Genomic DNA, 18,224 nt, shown 5'->3' with positions numbered 1-18,224 from the left:
CCCTAAGCTCCTGAAATAAAGTAAAATGCTGTCATGTTCTCACCCTCACGTTGTTCCACACTTTTATAAATTTTTTTTTTTTTTTTTTGCTCCACACAAAGGAAGATATTCCTTAAGAATATTTGTAACCTAACAGTTTCGAGGCACCAAATATTACACAAGTCAGTGGTGCCCAGAACTGTTAGGTTACAAATATTCTTCCTTTGTGTAGAGCAAAAAAATGCATAAATAAATATTGTATACAGGTGTAACTTAAAACAACTTCAACTTGTGGCTGAATAAATGACAGAATGTTCATTTTGGGGTGAACTATTCTTTTTACAGTCTCAGAGTAAACAATGTAAACAGAGTAAACTACATTTTACAAGATAAAATGTAAGGGCCAATGCATCCATGTTATGTTTCATATATGACCGGAAAGTCTTTATACACATCTTGGTAAGGCTCTTTCAGTAACAGAGAGTAGAGAAACAGGCAGATTACCTTGTATTTATCTCTTAGGTTGTTCCATTTTTTTCTTGGCCTGTTTGGCAGTTATGGCCAAACCAGAAGTGGAAACAAAATGCCTATAGGCAAAATAAAACCATAAATATTGACATGATTCCGCTTCAATAGCGTTTCGTTGGCCGCCCGCCTTGGGTGGCCATTTCCATAACAACAAAAAGGAGGACACTTTGCGGCATTTAGTGAAGCAAGAATAATTGTTGACTCTGGTGTACTCGCAACTACAATACAATTTTGTCCATCATGTCGATGGTATCATGATACAGTGATTCTGAAATACTCTATTCATTTCCAGACAATTTGATCTACGATATATCTTGATGTAGACCTATGTGTAACAGAAGAGGCAAAAAAAGTGTGTGTTCACAGTATTTGTATTTATTAAAGACATTGTGATGTCTGTTTCAAAAACTGACCACTGAGATGAACCTGTCTTGCAAAGTGCACAGTGCCTGAAAACATAACATTTCTGGACTTCTGGAAATAACAGAAATATATAAACAAATAATGCGCAAAATAAATAAATACACACATCAGTTATTAAAGAAGTTCCCCCTCTGCAGCAGCTCAGGAGACAGCAGCTCCTCTAGGGTCATCATGGCCAAACTCGTGCTCTTTTGTCCATTCCGGATTAAACAAGGTCTGACGTTTCGGCACGTTAACGTTATGATGTGGCGTACACTGTAAAAAAATAAAATCTTTAAAAAACGGTCAATGACTGTCAGCTACGGCTGCCAAACAAAAACCGTAAAAATAAAGTAAAATATCCTAATTTAAACGAAGTGCAAAATACTTTTACAGAAATTTTCCTTAAATGTTTTACAGAAAAACACTGTTATTTTACAACTATTTGCTGAATTATTACGATCAAACACCTTCATTGTAAAAGAATCCCATAAAAAAAACAGTCAAATGACTGTCAGCAATGGCTGCCATACAAAAACCGTAACATTAATGTAAAATATCCTAATTTAAATAAGTGCAAAATACTTTTACAGAAATCTTCATCAATTCATTTTTAACAGAAACACAGTTATTTCACATTTATTTTCAGATTTTTTTTTTTTTACTTAAAAACTATAAGTATAACTATACATCACTGCATCAGCAACACAGTTACTGTCAGTTGAATAAAGCAACATGCAGCATATCATCAGAGTTTCTCTGCTCATCCTGGACTGAAGCTCAGGCTCTACTCTTCAACACAATGGTGACACACAAAACACACCATACAGAAACACTTTACACCCCAACAGAACATTAAACACTACCAGATCTCTCAGGATCTCAGCATCTTCACTTATTACAATCCAGACTTTATTTCTTTCATACTAACATTCTTATTGAGAATTAACAGGGGTTTAGAAGGTGATGTTTTATTGAAAATAATAAAGTTTGATATCACCATGATGGAGATCAGTGTTTGCTTTAGTTGGGCTCTTGAACTTTTAGTTTTTTTCACATGAGTTTTACTCTGGCTGCTTTAACTGTGTGTCTTTGATGCATATTTGTTATGGAAGAAATCCAAGAGAAACTCAGATCAGATGATATTGGTCACTTTTTAGTGATAAAAAAATCCTGCTTCATTGATACCATCTTTAGTGTAATATCTGATTAAGTAATTAAATATTAGTTGTTAATTTTGCATGATAAAACTGCTATAAGATCCTGCAGTGCTGTGATACTCAGATTTTATGAAGTCATTATACAGAAAATGTTTTGACAGGATCATACAGTATATACTCACTCAGACATCAAGAATCAGCATATGAATCGCAACAATGGTGACAATGAAAAAAAAAACTACTATAAAGTCACAAAGGCTTTGTTGGTTGTCAGCATTGTTGAGATTCATATGTTGATTCTTGATGCCTCTGTACTACAAAAAAAAAAGAACCTTTTTCTGTATAATTTTTTTTTTTATTTCAGATTGTTATAATACTGATGCCACAATATTTCAAGGGTTGTGTGTAAAATTATGACATAAAATATAGACTTTGTATAAAGCTAAATTCCATCTGCATATGTATTCTAAGCTTATATACATATGTTTGACGGTCATATCAGGTCACATGACAACCATAACATCACCAATTAATGACCAAGATCATCTGATATTTTCTCTTGCATTTATTGCTACAAATGTGTATCAAACAGTTAAGGCAGCCAGAGAAACACAAAAGTTAAACTCAAGGTTCAGGAACCCAACTAAAGCAGACACTGATCTCAATCATGGTGACAAATTTATTATATAGTTTTACACTTTAAATAAGCATATTTTACTTTTATGGTTTTTGTTTGGCAGCCGCAGCTGTCAGTCATTTGACCTTTTATGATTTTTTTTTTTACAATGAAGGTATGATCATAATGCAGGAAATACCTGTAAAAGTGTTTCAGTTTATTTAATAAAGGACGTTTTACAGTTTTTTGGGGGGGCTGACAGTCATTTGACCATTTTATCATTTAACTATTTTGTTACTGTTTAATTACAGAATAAATTTGTAATTCTACATACATTGTATTTCTTACTGTATTTTTTTCTTAAGTTACATAATCAATTTTCTGTATAAAAAAAAGTGAATTACTGGAATTTGTCATTAGTCACAATACCTAAAATAACAGCTGAATTTTTATTTTACAGATATTGTAAAATTAGGATTTTTATAGTGTATCAGTTTCACCACATTGGCAGAATTAGGCAATTTCCCCAAGTCAAAAGCAGTTAAACCAGACATGAAGCAAAATGACAAGTCAGATACAATCAAGGATTGATTTGTCAGTTTTATTGAGAACCTGTCTTTTGCCCTTGAACTATTACAGGACCAAGTGAGGCCTTGCCTTCCCACTGAATGCCTAGAGAGAAGAAAAGCCAAGTTAGAGCACTTGAATCAAAAAGCAAACTTAGAAAGCAAAAGCTACCAACCTCCATAGGGAGAAGCAAATTCACCATCCGGACCACATGTTGAGTCACAGCAACCACAAACTTGGTCGTTACCATCAGCAGCAAACCACCTGCAATAAAACAAAGACATGGAAACTTCAGCATGAGAATTCAAGGTAAAATTTAAAATAAAAAACCCACGTACCCATTGGCAAAGGAACAGGATTTGCGCTGAGCGTCACTGGGTGCAGAAGCAATAGTTGCCTTCAGAATACATGTTATGTAGATCTGCAAGGGGTGACAGGCAAGTCACAAACCAAAAGCAGATGGAGGAGAAATCAAATTAACGCATGATATTCATAGTACATACAGAAGGACTGTTGCCCTCCTGGAACATAAATGCCTCCAGCTGGAACTGGATCTTGTCAACCTGGGACCGAGGCATGAAGTGGGAGCTGGAAGCTGTAGTTTTGGCATCCACAAAGCACCTGACGACAAAATCATAACGAGCAACTCATGAATGTCAACTGCAGAGCATCAAGCAACTAGACTTTACCCATGACTCTGTGACAAAGTGGTTACAAAAAGCAATTTAAACAGTCCTACCGCATCAAGGGCCATGACCTTACCCATAATTCTCAATGAAGGAATATCTCGGAAAAGAGTTCACATCAGGTACTTGAGTGGCCACACAGCGGTCCACAAACACACGCAGAGGCACATGATTGTACTGCTTCACAGACGCCTCGATGTTAATAACGCCACCCAGGAAATAGATGTATGAAGGCCTCTGATAGGACCAGTCATCTACACAAAAAAAACATTTCAGGCACAGCCACAATAGCAAGGGTAAAGGTTCATTTTTTTGAAAGAAAAAACCTGTACCAACCCATCATGATCTTCAGGGAGAAAAGCAAAACTTCTTGACCTGCCTCTGTTGAGGCATAAGGGACCCATGTTGGCCTCAAGGCATCACTGTTTACATTTTGGAGCCTGCAGTTCATGAAAGTACCCATTAAATGGTCTCCCAGTTTCACGAGAAAGTGCAGAAAGTCACAAAGATCACTTACCTTTGATAATGGCATTGAACACCAACAATTGCACCATCGGCCCGGGTAATCGGAGTACCTGCAAGCGCCTCAGGGGTGTAGGTAAGAGAGAAGGTGTAGATAAGCTCATCCTCGTTCATCTGTAAAAAGACTGTGGTTACCAAGAGGGTCATCCCATAGACTTTACATACACCAAGATAGTGCACTCATATTGCTATGAATAGGAGAAGGTGCACTTTGCAATATGGTGGAATTCCTAAAGAGCAAATCACCAATTAGTAAATTCTTCACATCAACACAGCTGCCCTCAGAAGCTCCGGTGTTGCCAGAGATCAATGTTTTGGAGACATGCACTTAGGATTGAACATGCACATTGACTGTTCCAGGGTAAAAACTAGCTTTAACTATTAAGGCACAAGTTTTCTTATTTCTTAAGCTCTTTTCATTCAATTTATGGGATGGTTTACATCAGGTGTTGGTTTGAAGGGTTACTTAAGGCAAGTAGCTCTAAAATTCAAGATTTACCCATTCAAACAGATAGAACTTGGTCTTAGCTGCCCTGGCATTGTAAAACAAGTGAACTGACTTTCCTTGAAGGTTCTCTGCCACAACAAATAACCCATTAAGATGTATGAGTTCTTACCATCAGCACACTATTGCAGTCCTGTAATTCATACTCAAAGATGAGCACTCTTGACACAGGATCCTGACCAACAACAGGACATCCACCTAAAGACAGACCCGTTGGCTGGATCAACTGGCCATTGCTGTAAAGGTCCTGCTGGACCTCTACAAGAACCCGGTTCTCGCCACATTGAACCGCTACGCTGCTGGGAGTCACGGGTTGCCTCAACTGGAAGTCCACCGCCAACTCGCTCTGCACCTCAGGAGCAATGGGATACCTCCAATCCAAAGGTTTCACTGGACCCTGCAACAGCTGCTTCTCCTGAAGGCCAAAAGGATCTTGTGCAAGACTTTTGGAGACGGGACCCAAAGGACTCTGAAACTCAGAAGCCACTTGCAAAGTGTTCCAGAGCCCTAGAGGAGAAAGGGCAGGACTGGAAGCTGGATTTAATTTTGGCCCCATGCTTCTTGGACTTTGACCGGACCTCAAACTTCCCAAGGCATCAGGCAGATCAAATGTACAAATCACAACCACCACGAAGACAACTTTCAGGAACACCATCCTAACAAACTTTGTCACAAGCACCACAACACACACCAGTGCTTGGCTTTGCCATTTTGTACAGCTTTGAGTTAAGGTGGCTCCACCCCTTTTACCTTAATTGATTATCCTAGATTCTCCTCTGGACCTGTAAAGTGTATGCATCTTGGGGACGCACCACTCTACAAATTTTTAATGGGCCTGTCCAAATAACCACACTTGACGTCTTTGTACTCGACCACTTGTCTACTTACATGACCTACAGTATTTCCGGTCTTTGATCAAAGTGTTCAAGTGGGCTTGAAGACTGCAAGTGTGTGTAGAACTTTTGATTACCCAATGGGACACACTTTTAGTGTTGCAAAAATGCAAGTTTACATAGCTTTATTTACACATTTTGATTTCAAGTACTTTCCATTTTAACATAAACTTATACATGTCTGTTCAGTAATCCCTATGTAACAAAAGACACAATTTAAAAATTGTGATGCTTGTATTAAGTGATGAAATGCAGTTGCAAATGTTGTACAAAATATACTCTCACATCTTTGCACCAATAACATGTACTACACTTTGATTTACTACCAAATGATGTGTCATTTCTCATTAATTTAACTTACAGTGGAATGTTTTCAGTTTCACTTTATTTTTATGGTCCCTTTAACACATTCTGTTGACTATATGTAACGTAACACCTACGTGGCTGCTAACTCTCATTAGAGTTTTAGTACAGTATTCGTAGACTGGTAGGGTTAGGGTTAGAATAAGTTGACATGTACTTGCAAAGTTACTTACAGTCATGCAAGTTCCCAAACACGATGCATGATGGAATACGCTTAGCCTCAAATACCACTCCGAAGCGGTATGGTGTGGGTTTAGTGTATGTTAAGGGCACTGAGCTTTGGCATTTTTAAGACATGGGACAGTCTTGCGCACTTACTTCCTGTCACATTCACGTGTCGTCAAGACATCAAGTGTGGATTTTTGCATAGGCACTTTGTCTCTCTTATCACATTGAGGGGGCATTTACATTACACAATTTTCAACTAAAAATGGATGCATTGTTCTATTATGTGACAAGAGAGTTTTGGGGCTTTCATTTTCAAAAGTTTTCAAAGTCCAAGTTTTTGAAAAGATGGTATACTTTTCAAAAACTTGCACTTTGAAATTCATTTTCAAAAGTTTGCTTACTGTCTCCGTGTAAAAAATGATGTTATGCGCATACACATTATGTTTTCAGACCAAGTCGCTGCTGGTTCATTCAGGATTTTCCTATGCTATTTTGCCGTTCTGTTCTTCAACATACACTACAGACCACAAAAGGTTTTCTCTTGTTATTAAAAACATACATTGTCTAAACTGAACATGCTGCATCAATTTGCGCTTATAGGTGTGTAGAACAAAATGTCAAATTGAGAAACCCCAAAGGAAACTGAACCAGCAGCAAATTAGTCTTGTCATTGTGATCCAACTTCAGTGGAAGTTGAATATGTAAACAAGTATCAAAATATGCACAGACAAGAGAACAGGAATATTAAAAGACCGTCTCAATAACGTCACCCACAGTGCTTCATGGGACAAGGCGTTCCCTGCAGAGCTCTTTTCGAATGATTTGTTTGCCAAATTAAGAGCACTGTCCTTCGGATGAGACGTTAAACTGAGGTTCTGACACTCTGTGGTAATTAAAAATCCCATAGCACTTCTAGTAAAGAGTCGAGGTGTAACCACGGTGTCCTAGCCAAATTCCCTCCTTTGGCCCTTGCCAATCATGGCCTCCTAATAATCCCCTTCCACTGAATTGGCTCTATCACTTTCTTTCCTCTCCACCTATAGCTGGTGTGTGGTGAGAGCACTGTCTCCACCTATAGCTGGTGTGTGTTGAGAGCACTGTCTCCACCTATAGCTGGTGTGTGGTAAACGCTCTGTCTCCACCTATAGCTGGTGTGTGGTGAGCACTCTGTCTCCACCCAAAGCTGGTGTGTGGTGAGAGCTCTGTCTCCACCTATAGCTAGTGTGTGGTGAGAGCACTGTCTCCACCTAAAGATGGTGTGTGGTGAGAGCTCTGTCTCCACCTATAGCTAGTGTGTGGTGAGAGCACTGTCTCCACCAATAGCTAGTGTGTGGTGAGAGCACTGTCTCCACCTAAAGCTGGTGAATGGTGAGAGCTCTGTCTCCACCTATAGCTGGTGTGTGGTGAGAGCTCTGTCTCCACCTAAAGCTGGTGTATGGTGAACGCTCTGTCTCCAGCTAAAGCTGGTGTATGGTGAACGCTCTGTCTCCACCTATAGTTGGTGTGTGGTGAGCGTTCTGTCTTCACCTATAGCTGGTGTGTGATGAGAGCTCTGTCAACACCTAAAGCTGGTGTATGGTGAGCGCTCTGTCTCCACCTATAGCTGGTGTATGGTGAGCGCACTGTCTCCACCTAAAGATGGTGTGTGGTGAGAGCTCTGTCTCCACCTATAGCTAGTGTGTGGTGAGAGCACTGTCTCCACCTAAAGCTGGTGTATGGTGAACGCTCTGTCTCCAGCTAAAGCTGGTGTGTGGTGAGAGCTCTGTCTCCACCTAAAGCTGGTGTATGGTGAACGCTCTGTCTCCAGCTAAAGCTGGTGTGTGGTGAGAGCTCTGTCTCCACCTATAGCTGGTGTGTGGTGAGCACACTGACTCCACCTATAATTGGTGTGTGGTGAGCGCACTGTCTACACCTATAGCTGGTGTGTGGTGAGAGCACTGTCTCCACCTATAGCTGGTGTGTGGTGAGAGCTCTGTCTCCACCTAAAGCTGGTGTATGGTGAACGCTCTGTCTCCAGCTAAAGCTGGTGTGTGGTGAGAGCTCTGTCTCCACCTATAGTTGGTGTGTGGTGAGCGTTCTGTCTTCACCTATAGCTGGTGTGTGATGAGAGCTCTGTCAACACCTAAAGCTGGTGTATGGTGAGCACACTGACTCCACCTATAATTGGTGTGTGGTGAGCGCACTGTCTACACCTATAGCTGGTGTGTGGTGAGAGCACTGTCTCCACCTATAGCTGGTGTGTGGTGAGCGCTCTGTCTTCACCTATAGCTGGTGTGTGGTGAGAGCTTTGTCTCCACCTATAGCTGGTGTGTGGAGAGAGCTTTGTCTCCACCTATAGCTGGTGTGTGGTGAGAGCACTGTCTCCACATATAGATGGTGTGTGGTGAGCGCTCTGTCTCCATCTATAGATGGTGTGTGGTGAGCGCTCTGTCTCCATCTATAGCTGGTGTGTGGAGAGAGCTTTGTCTCCACCTATAGCTGGTGTGTGGAGAGAGCTTTGTCTCCACCTATAGCTGGTGTGTGGTGAGAGCTTTGTCTCCACCTATAGCTGGTGTGTGGAGAGAGGTTTGTCTCCACCTATAGCTGGTGTGTGGTGAGCGCACTGTCTCCACCTATAGATGGTGTGTGGTGAGCGCTCTGTCTCCATCTATAGATGGTGTTTGGTGAGAGCTCTGTCTTCCCCTAAAGCTAGTGTATGGTGAGCACTCTGTCTCCACCTATAGCTCCTGCTCAGCTCAATAAAAGTCTACAAAAATCTGTATCAGTATACAATCTGTTATATATTGTTAATTTAAACTTATTTTGTTTTTCTTACCTTAAACGCAACTTATCTTGTAAATAATTGTAAAATGTAAAAATTCCAAAAGTGAGAAAAAAAAAAAACAGTAATACCTGATTCAACTTATCAGCTCATTGACCCATGTGATAATGAGCAGATGAGTTGAATCAGGTGTGTTTGATTAGGGAGACAAAGAAAACGTCTCGGGTTATGACTATAACCCTTGTTCCCTGAGAAGGGAACGAGACACTGCGTCGTTGAAAACGACTCTTTGGGGACGCTCCCTTAGCGTGCGCCTCTGAAGTATGAATGAAACTAATCCAATCCTGATTGGTGTTGCGTCATGACGTAACATGTGACGGCATAACCGGATGCATAAAAGTGACGCTGGCACACACACACATTAGCCTCGCGATGAAGCAAGCCGCTCTCAGGCATTGAGGGGCGTGGCAGGACGACGCAGTGTCTCGTTCCCTTCTCAGGGAACAAGGGTTATAGTCATAACCCGAGACGTTCCCTTTCGAGGGAACTCGCACTGCGTCGTTGAAAACGACTCTTTGGGGAACGAATGCCCACTAGGCCACGCACCGAAAAAGGCCTGCCCTAGAGTGAAACTGATCTCAGACACTCAGCTAGGACTAGAGCATACGTGCGCCAGGCGTACTAGGGAGGTGCAGACTATAAAACCTGATAAAATGTGCGGGGTAGCCCAACCGGCTGCCTCACAGATCTCCTGGAGGGGCACTCCCGAGAGGAGGGGTCTAGAGGACACCATGCCTCTAGTAGAATGAGCCCTTACAGCCAAAGGTGAAGGCAAATTGCGCACCTTGTAGGCCTACTTATGGTTTGTTTAGCCGGGAGCCCCTATTAGGTGATCCAAAACACACTGCAGTAAGTCCGACCTCCTCCAAGAAGAGGACCTCTCAAGGAAATACTTGGAACTCTGACTGGCAGAGCAAGGAACCTCTCCTCTTCTGCCGACACATGTGGTGGAGGATGAAATGTTTGCAGGACCATGGACCTAGCCATGTTAGATTGCACTTAAGGCACATAGCTGGGTCGCGGATGCAAGATGGCCTTAACTCCGCCGGAGGCAAACCCCAAGCAAGCTGGTACTAATGCCAGGGCTTGGAGATCTCCCAGTCTCTTTATAAGAAGTAGCTAAGAGAAAGGCTATCTTGAACGTGAGGTCCTAGGCAAAGCCAACTGAAGGGATTCGAAGGGAGCCAGGGATAGGCCTTCGAGAACCACCGCCAGATACCAGGAAGGAACCCTGGACCTGACTGTCAGTCTCATCCTCTATGTACCAAGGAGAAATAGTATGACCAGTTGGTGCCTCCCCAACAGGCCCAATATTCAGTGGTGCATGGAACGCCGCAATGGCATCCATGTGCACCATACATGTGGACGGGGAGAGATTCGTAGAGAACGATCTTGGAGAAACTCAGAACTGAAGCCACTGGGCAGTTAACTGAACCTAACTCATGTTCTCTATACCAAGCGGAAAAACATTTCCACTTAAGGTCATATAATCTCCTAGTAGACGGAACCCTAGAGATAAGTATGGTTCCGTGCACCCCAAATGATAGAACAGCATCTAGGTACTGAGCCCCCTCAGAGGCCAGACCCACAATTTCCACAGTTCTGGCGAGGATGGAATATAGTGCCCTCCGCCTGAGATAACAGATCCCTCCTCAGAGGAATCTGCCATGGCGGAGCTATCAGGAGTGAAATTAAGTCCGAAAACCATACTCGGGCCGGCCAAAACGGGGCTACCAGAAGACGACTGATGCCCTCCTGACGGACCCTCTCCAGGACTCCCGGGAGCAGAGCAATCGGGGGGAAAACGTACAGGTGAAGCCTCGGCCAGGCCTGTACCATGGCATCTAACCCCAGCGGGGCTGGATGAGTGAGGGAGAACCAAAGTGGACAGTGGGACGTCCCTCGAGACGCAAACAGCTCCACTTCCACTGGTCCAAACCTCTGCCATATAAGCTCCACCACCTCTGGATGGAGTCTCCATTCCCCGGGCCTCAGCCCCTGCCTCGACAGGATGTCTGCTCCCTGATTCTGAACCCCCGGGACATATATTGCTCTTATAGATAATATTTTCCCTTGGGACCATAAAATAATTTGATGCGCCAATCTGGATAGAGGGCGCAATCTGAGTCCCCCTAGTCGGTTCAGATACACTACCACTGATGTATTGTCCGAACGTATCAAGACGTGGTAACCTTTGATGTCTGGGAGGAAGCTCCTCAGAGCCCTGAACACAGCCAACATTTCTAGGCAATTTATATGCCAAGAATGATGATGGTCCTGCCACAGACCCCTGGCAAAGCGGCCGTATAACCGCGCCCCAGTCAGTGATGGAAGCGTCTGTCGAAATGGTTTTCCGGCGACATGACGCCCTTAATACTGGCCCTTGGGACAAGAACCAAGGATTCTTCCATATTAATAGGAAACGAAGGCATCTGCGCGTAACCTTTATTATACGGAACGGATTCCCCTTGGGGGAAAAACCCCTTGGCTTTGAGCAACCACTGAAGGGACCTCATGTGAAGAAGGCCCAAAGGAATTATGTTGGATGCCACTGCCATGAGGCCCAGCAGTCTTTGAAACTGCTTTACAGTGATGGCAGGCCTAGCTTTATCCCTGACACCATGGTCAGGATGGATTCGATACGTGCGGGAAACATACGTGCCTGCATCGTAACCGAATTCCATACCACGCCCAGAAAAGTAGTTTTCTAAGCTGGTTCTAACACACTTTTCTTAGTGTTGAGTCTCAACCCCAAATTCTGAATGTGGCCAAGAACGACATCTCGATGCCGAACTGCCATTTCTCAATACTGGGCCAATATGAGCCAGTCATCGATATAATTCAGAATACGGATGCCCTGAAGCCTCAGTGGAGCCAGAGCTGCATCCATACACTTAGTGAACGTGCGGGGAGAGAGTGCTAGGCCAAACGGAAGAACCCGATATTGGTACGCTTCGCCCCCGAAAGCGAACCTCAGGAACCTCCTGTGACATGGAAGGATGGAGACATGAAAATAGGCGTCTTTTAGATCTATCGTGACAAACCAATCCTCGGATATGATTTGATTCACGATGATGGGAATAGTGAGCATCTTGAACCTGAATCTCCTCAGAGAACGATTCAACTGCCTCAAATCTAAAATCGGCCTCAGCCCGCCATCCTTCTTTGGAACTATAAAGTACCGGCTATAAAAGCCCCGACCCCCTGTCTGGTAGGGGAACAATTTCTATGGCCCCTATGACCAGTAGAGTCTGTACCTCTTGTTCCATAACCCGAGCCTGTTCTGGAACCACTGCAGTCGGTACCACCCCAGCAAACTTGGGAGGTCGGTGACTGAACTGCAGTCTGTACCCATATTTTATAATATTCAGGACCCATATAGATATATTCGGAAGGCTTTGCCATTCTTCTACAACATCTACTAAGGGAACCAGCCCCTCGAGACTGACCTCGGGTGATTTCGAGCACTATTCTCGACCTCCTGAAGCGGAGGACCGACAGGAAAAAGTCGAGAAAGATTTTGTGACCACAGTCGGTGCCCTGTTCCAAGCTTTTGGGGCGAACGCCACAGTGTGCATTTGCTGGAAAGCGATGTGGCCTGAAGCTCACTTTATGGCAGGATACAGACATCGATTTCCTGAGGGCTCCCCCAGAGGGGAGGCTCATTCGGTTTCGTTCTCGACACCCTGAAGCGGAGGACCGGCAGGGAATAATCGAAAACAGTTTCCGATCTGCGGACAGGAACACTGCCTGGCCGCAAGCCTTTTTGGGCGGGCATTACAGTGTGCATTAGCTGAAAACCGATGCGTCCCGAAGCGCAGTTGACGCTGGATACAAACATCGATTTCCTGAGGGCTCCGCAGAGGAGCGATTCTCGCTCGTCCCTCCACGGGGGGGGGGGCAGCCATCTTCGTCTCGTTTTCGATACCCTGATGCGGAGGACCGGCAGGGAAAAAATAGAAAACGATTTTCGACGTTCGCTGCTCTTAATTCTTCAGAATTAAATGCAGCCAAAAACACTGGATAAGTGAAACACAGTCTAGATGGTAGGCTGAATTAAAATATCTAACTTCTTAAAGTGAGATAATATATTCCATCATTTCAATTCCATCATTTTAACTCATAGAATTAAATGCAGCCATAATCACCAGACAATATACTGTTTTTATATTTATTTACACGGTCTCGTAATCTACACGCTGCCTCGGCAAACGCGAGATTCGAGCCGTTATAATATTTGGCTTTCATCCCTCGAGAAGAAAGTCATCAGGTGCGAGGTTGAAACATCCAAAAGCGCACGGAATTTAGCACGCGCGCCCAAGATATTTCTCAATAAACACTGCCAGCACTCTCAGGAGCTGATTGTGAATGCCTCGCACCCAAACAGTATTATTTCACAGATCGCGTGTATCCCTTTTATTGCAGACTCGTAATCTACGCGCTGCCTCAGCAAACGCGAGATTCGAGTCGTTCACAATATATTTGGCTTTCATCTCTCGAGAAGAAAGTCAACGGGCGCGAGGCTGAAAAACCCCCGAAACGCACGGCTGTGTGCGTCGAGATATTTCTCAATGAACACGCAGCCAGCACCCTCAGGAGCTGACTGTGCATGCCTCGCACCCACACAAAATCTTGTTATTTATCTAATATAGATTTTGTATTGCAATGCAGTGGGACAATTCTTTATTTTGGGGTTACAAACAACACCAGCGAGTGTGACACATGTTCCTCGATCCCAATGCTGAGCACCTCCACTCCCTCAGAAGCAGATAGCTCGAGCATCGGGCACTCGTCACGGGCAGAAGAAACCACATCGCGGGCTTCTGCGTCGTGAGCGAGCGTTATAGAATCTGCGGATGATGAACGAGAAAGTGCCTCGGCAGTCTCGTTCTCATCCGCGAGATCCTTCTGCGATCCCCACGATCTAAGCCGCCGCGCCGCCTCAACGGACGCGGGACCCGAACCGCGGGGATCGCGAGCCTGGCCTTTATCAGAACCAAACGGGAGCGCAGCACTCTAATCGGGAGTACTTTCACAATGTTCACAGGCAAACCCCCTCGAGAGCTGCCTGTGCGTGCTGCGCTCCTAAACAGTATACACACAACTGATGCGTGTCCCCACCCGTGAGAAATATAGGGCAGGGGTGCACACACTTAGTGTATCTTCCACTCGCATAATATAGTGGTTTTCAACAGACAAACAACACCAAATAAGACAGACAGTTTCACAGAGAACGCTTGCTGAAGAGCAAAAGCTAATGTGTGTGTGTGCCAGCGTCACTTTTATGCATCCGGTTATGCCGTCACATGTTACGTCATGACGCAACACCAATCAGGATTGGATTAGTTTCATTCATACTTCAGAGGCGCACGCTAAGGGAGCGTCCCCAAAGAGTCGTTTTCAACGACGCAGTGCGAGTTCCCTCGAAAGGGAACGTGCAGTGTTGAGGGTCCTTCAGGAGCATGGGTTGGGGAACACTGGTTTAATTGCTTAACCACTTTATTTGTAGTCCTTTGTTATTAAAACAAACTTGTAGATCTGCTTTATCAATGCAGAAATGTTCTCCATAAGCATCTGCTATTACTGATAAAACACCAACTTAATGAAAGTCAAGGGTCAAGAGCCCAACTAAAGCAAACACTGATCTCCATGATGGTGACCTCAGACCAAACATTTTCAATAAGACATCAACATCTAAACCTCTGTTAATTCTCAATAAGATCTTCTGACGTGTGACAGAAATAAAGTCAGTCTGGTTAGTAATAAGTGAAGCTGGTAATGCTGTTTGAGGAGTTGTTTCATCAGATCTTCAGAGAGTTAATGTCTTTTATCTTCAGTTCAAGGCTGTGTCTGAATAAAGTTGTAGTTTGTGTTCTTATTACTCTTTCGAAAGATGATCAAAAGAATGTTTCAGGAACATCACACTAACATTTAAATAACATTCTAGTAACATTCAGGAAACTGGACATGTTTATGGTCTTGGAATGTTACAAATCAACGTTCCCAGAATGTTGAATTTTAAATCAAAATTAAGTCGAAAGAACGTTTGAGGAACATTATACATTTTAAAACGTGTTCCTCTAACGTCAAGAAAACTGGACATTTTTTTACGTTCCCAGAACCAACACTGAATATTTGAAGAACGTTCCTATAACAAAAGTCTGTAAGCTGGGTTGCTGCTTTTTCTCTCAATTTTCATAAAATTGTCTATGGATTCCCCTTCCTCCTGTTTACACTATTAGACAGTAAGAGTGAAATTACCTGTAAATACCTTTTTGCATATTCACTGAAATTGTGGTTGTGGTCCCTCATGCACTATGCAATGGTGACACCAAGACATACAAAAAGTGCAAGGTGTGCAAAACGTTTTCGGGTTCAACCCTTCATCAGTGACAAAATACCTGCACCTTGTCACTAAATCAGTATGTAATCAGTGACAGTGATTATACTATGCATTTTAAATGTTATAAGTTAGTATTTCATGTTTTTATAATTTAAATTTTTTATCATTTTCTATTGTTGTAAGATTTTTATATTTTTTTATTCATAAGTGTTGTCAGTGATCGCATTCACTAGAAATATATTCAGTGAAATATCTACTGGTGAAATCAGGCATTATGGGGAGTAGATATAAATTATTTTCAGTATTACATAGAGTTGTTTAACTGCACCAGAGGGCAATTAGTTGTACTTGAGTCAGTCAGTGTTAATGTTTGAAAATGAAGAGGCAACACTTTTGATGCCAAAAGAGGAAAGAAAGTGAGCAAGATAAGGGTAAATGATGAAATATTGAAAAAATATTGTTGATATGGTGGTTGCAGCATTGCGTTTTATTGGTTTAATTTGGCTTTTCGCAAGTGCTTTAAAGACGATGTGCTAATGTAATCATGTCAGTCTCATCCATACTGCGGTAATGAACATGCTTGATGATTGTTATTGTGGGTGCTTCAAAATACATTAATAATTCTAGATTTTTTTTTTATCCAAATGGTTTTGAATGCACATTAGCTTCTTTGATCCTCCGCTATCATGATCAAAGAGAAAGCCAAGTTATTCACCATTATCCCATTGCACAGTATAGTGTAGGCTGTATATAACCTGCTTTCTCTGTTCTGCAGTGATACTCAATAAACACCCACATGTTGGTTCAAAAATCTAACCTTGATCTCTGAGTCTGGTTTATCCCGACAGCAGTTTACATGTTCATAATGTTTTTGTACTTGGTCTACAGTAGTCTACTTCTGAGTGGTCCTTCACCAGTTGAGCTGATAAAGCTTATGCTATTTAGAGGAATAGGAATATGCTATTTAGCTGACCGATGCTAAACAGCACATGAATCATCTTGAAGCAACAGCTACCTCTGCTGATGAACAAGAGAAGTAGCCATAGAAATGATTGGTGTGTACTATTATATTGTATACAATCTACATTCTCAATTTATTTGTTTAAAATGTTTGCTCTCATGACCTAAGAAGTCCTACAAAACAATGATCTTATTGTCCCGAGGCATTTCTGCACTACAGAGAAGTGGCTGTATTGGAGAGCGTGAAATTGAACTGAGATTTGAAATAACTATCATGAGGTGGCATGTTAGAGTGGTTTACTGAATATATTCAGCAAGAGACAGGCAGTCAAATTTCAGGTTTATGACCAACATGACCAATTTCTCTGACTTTCTTTGGTTCATGCAGTTCATTGTACTGTCAGTTATCCTGTATAGCAGTATCATCTCCATACCATACAGCGTCATACCGTTTACTGCATTTTGAGCTAATTTTACAGGGATCTGGGCAAAATTATGATGCAATGCAATACAATGATGACTGAGAGAAAAAATCCTCAAAAGCCTGATCATATTTGATACTCACAGACAAGATTTTTCTAATATAAATGTTGATGGCTCCAAACAGTTCATAAGTAGTTGAAAAAATGTCTCCAAGGTCGTTTGAGTTTAATGTGAGACCAAATATTCACAATAGGGTTCAAATCTGGACTATGACCAGCATTGTAAAAATTTGTCCTGTAAAGTAACGGTAAAATACTTGCAAAAAAGTTGCCAGTAATTCATAATTTTACAGTTATTTACCATACTTGACAGTATGTTACTGTAGCAATAAATCGATTTCACTTAGAAACTGGCTGCCTTAAATTAGCCATTTAATTGAACTGTCATTATTACTGTGAACTTCACTAAAAATAGTTCTTAAAGTAATAATAACTTAATAAAAAAAAAACTAGAAACATCAAGATAACTTAAATCTCTTGCGAATAATGCATGTGCAACTGGAATTAGCTTAGAGATTTTCACTGCATCAACTACACAGTTACTGCCTTTAAATAAAGCAACATAAACCCTTTAAATCCCAACAGAACATTAAACACTAACAGATTTCGTCTATATTATTATGATTAAAAACACATCAAATAACACTTCATTTCAACATTTACTCTCCTTTTATTGAGTTCAAAGCTGCTTTGAAACAATCTATATTGTATATAAAGGTGACTTGACTTGAGTTCACATTACTTTTTTTTCTACTAGGGAACTCCTGCAAGGGACGTTCTGAGTGAATTAACTTGATTAATATGTAATATGGAATAAACTTCCATGATTGACCAATGAAAGTGTTTCACGAGGTAGCATTTTCACGCAGATTATAGTCAGCCAGTTCTCTGGTTATTTATGTTATCATTTAATAGATTTAAGGGCTTATTTTAACCTGTTTGATTTTGCCTTTGGCACCAAATAAACCAGAACCGCTCCTACACAATGACATTCTACCTCTATGCTTCACTGTGGTAAAAATGCATTTATTATTATATTTCTCAGCAGATTTCTGAAGACACCGCCCTGGAGGATCACCATGCAACTCATGTTCCATTGTGATCTATCACTCCACACACAACCTCCCATTTTCTGCCAAAAACGTAATTCTGTCTTTGATGTTTTTTCTGCGACTGCAATGGCTTTTTAAGTAGTGCATTTGTGTGCACCGGTTTTGTGAGGAAAAGGG

The 18,224-nt window shown here is 42.1% G+C and overlaps 1 protein-coding gene across 1 annotated transcript; it reads right to left on the bottom strand.

Moving 5' to 3' along the window:
• Positions 1–3,272: 3,272 nt before the first annotated feature.
• Positions 3,273–5,679, bottom strand: LOC311302488 (zona pellucida sperm-binding protein 3-like). Its single transcript, XM_084428413.1, has 8 exons — positions 5,078–5,679; positions 4,456–4,574; positions 4,275–4,378; positions 4,015–4,192; positions 3,756–3,873; positions 3,591–3,673; positions 3,428–3,516; positions 3,273–3,357 (listed from the first exon to the last, which is right to left on the bottom strand). The coding sequence occupies exons 1-8, from the start codon at positions 5,618–5,620 to the stop codon at positions 3,287–3,289; spliced, it is 1,305 nt and encodes a 434-aa protein (XP_084284539.1). The 5' UTR covers positions 5,621–5,679; the 3' UTR covers positions 3,273–3,286.
• Positions 5,680–18,224: the final 12,545 nt, after the last annotated feature.

This window comes from Rutilus rutilus, assembly GCF_951802725.1.
Source record: "Rutilus rutilus genome assembly, chromosome: 13".
Classification (NCBI taxonomy): Eukaryota; Metazoa; Chordata; class Actinopteri; order Cypriniformes; family Leuciscidae; genus Rutilus; species Rutilus rutilus.
The sequence above is the reverse complement of the archived record's forward strand: the minus strand, read 5'-3'. Positions and strand labels throughout refer to the sequence as shown.

What these genes read in the sequence shown, in the direction of transcription:
- LOC311302488 (XM_084428413.1), bottom strand. Translation starts at nt 5,620, where the DNA reads ATGGTGTTCCTGAAAGTTGTCTTCGTGGTGGTTGTGATTTGTACATTT. An exon ending in ACTGCAATAGTGTGCTGATG is followed by an intron (nt 4,575 to 5,077) that starts GTAAGAACTCAT and finishes GTCTTTTTACAG; the next exon opens with ATGAACGAGGATGAGCTTAT. An exon ending in GTTCAATGCCATTATCAAAG is followed by an intron (nt 4,379 to 4,455) that starts GTAAGTGATCTT and finishes CATGAACTGCAG; the next exon opens with GCTCCAAAATGTAAACAGTG.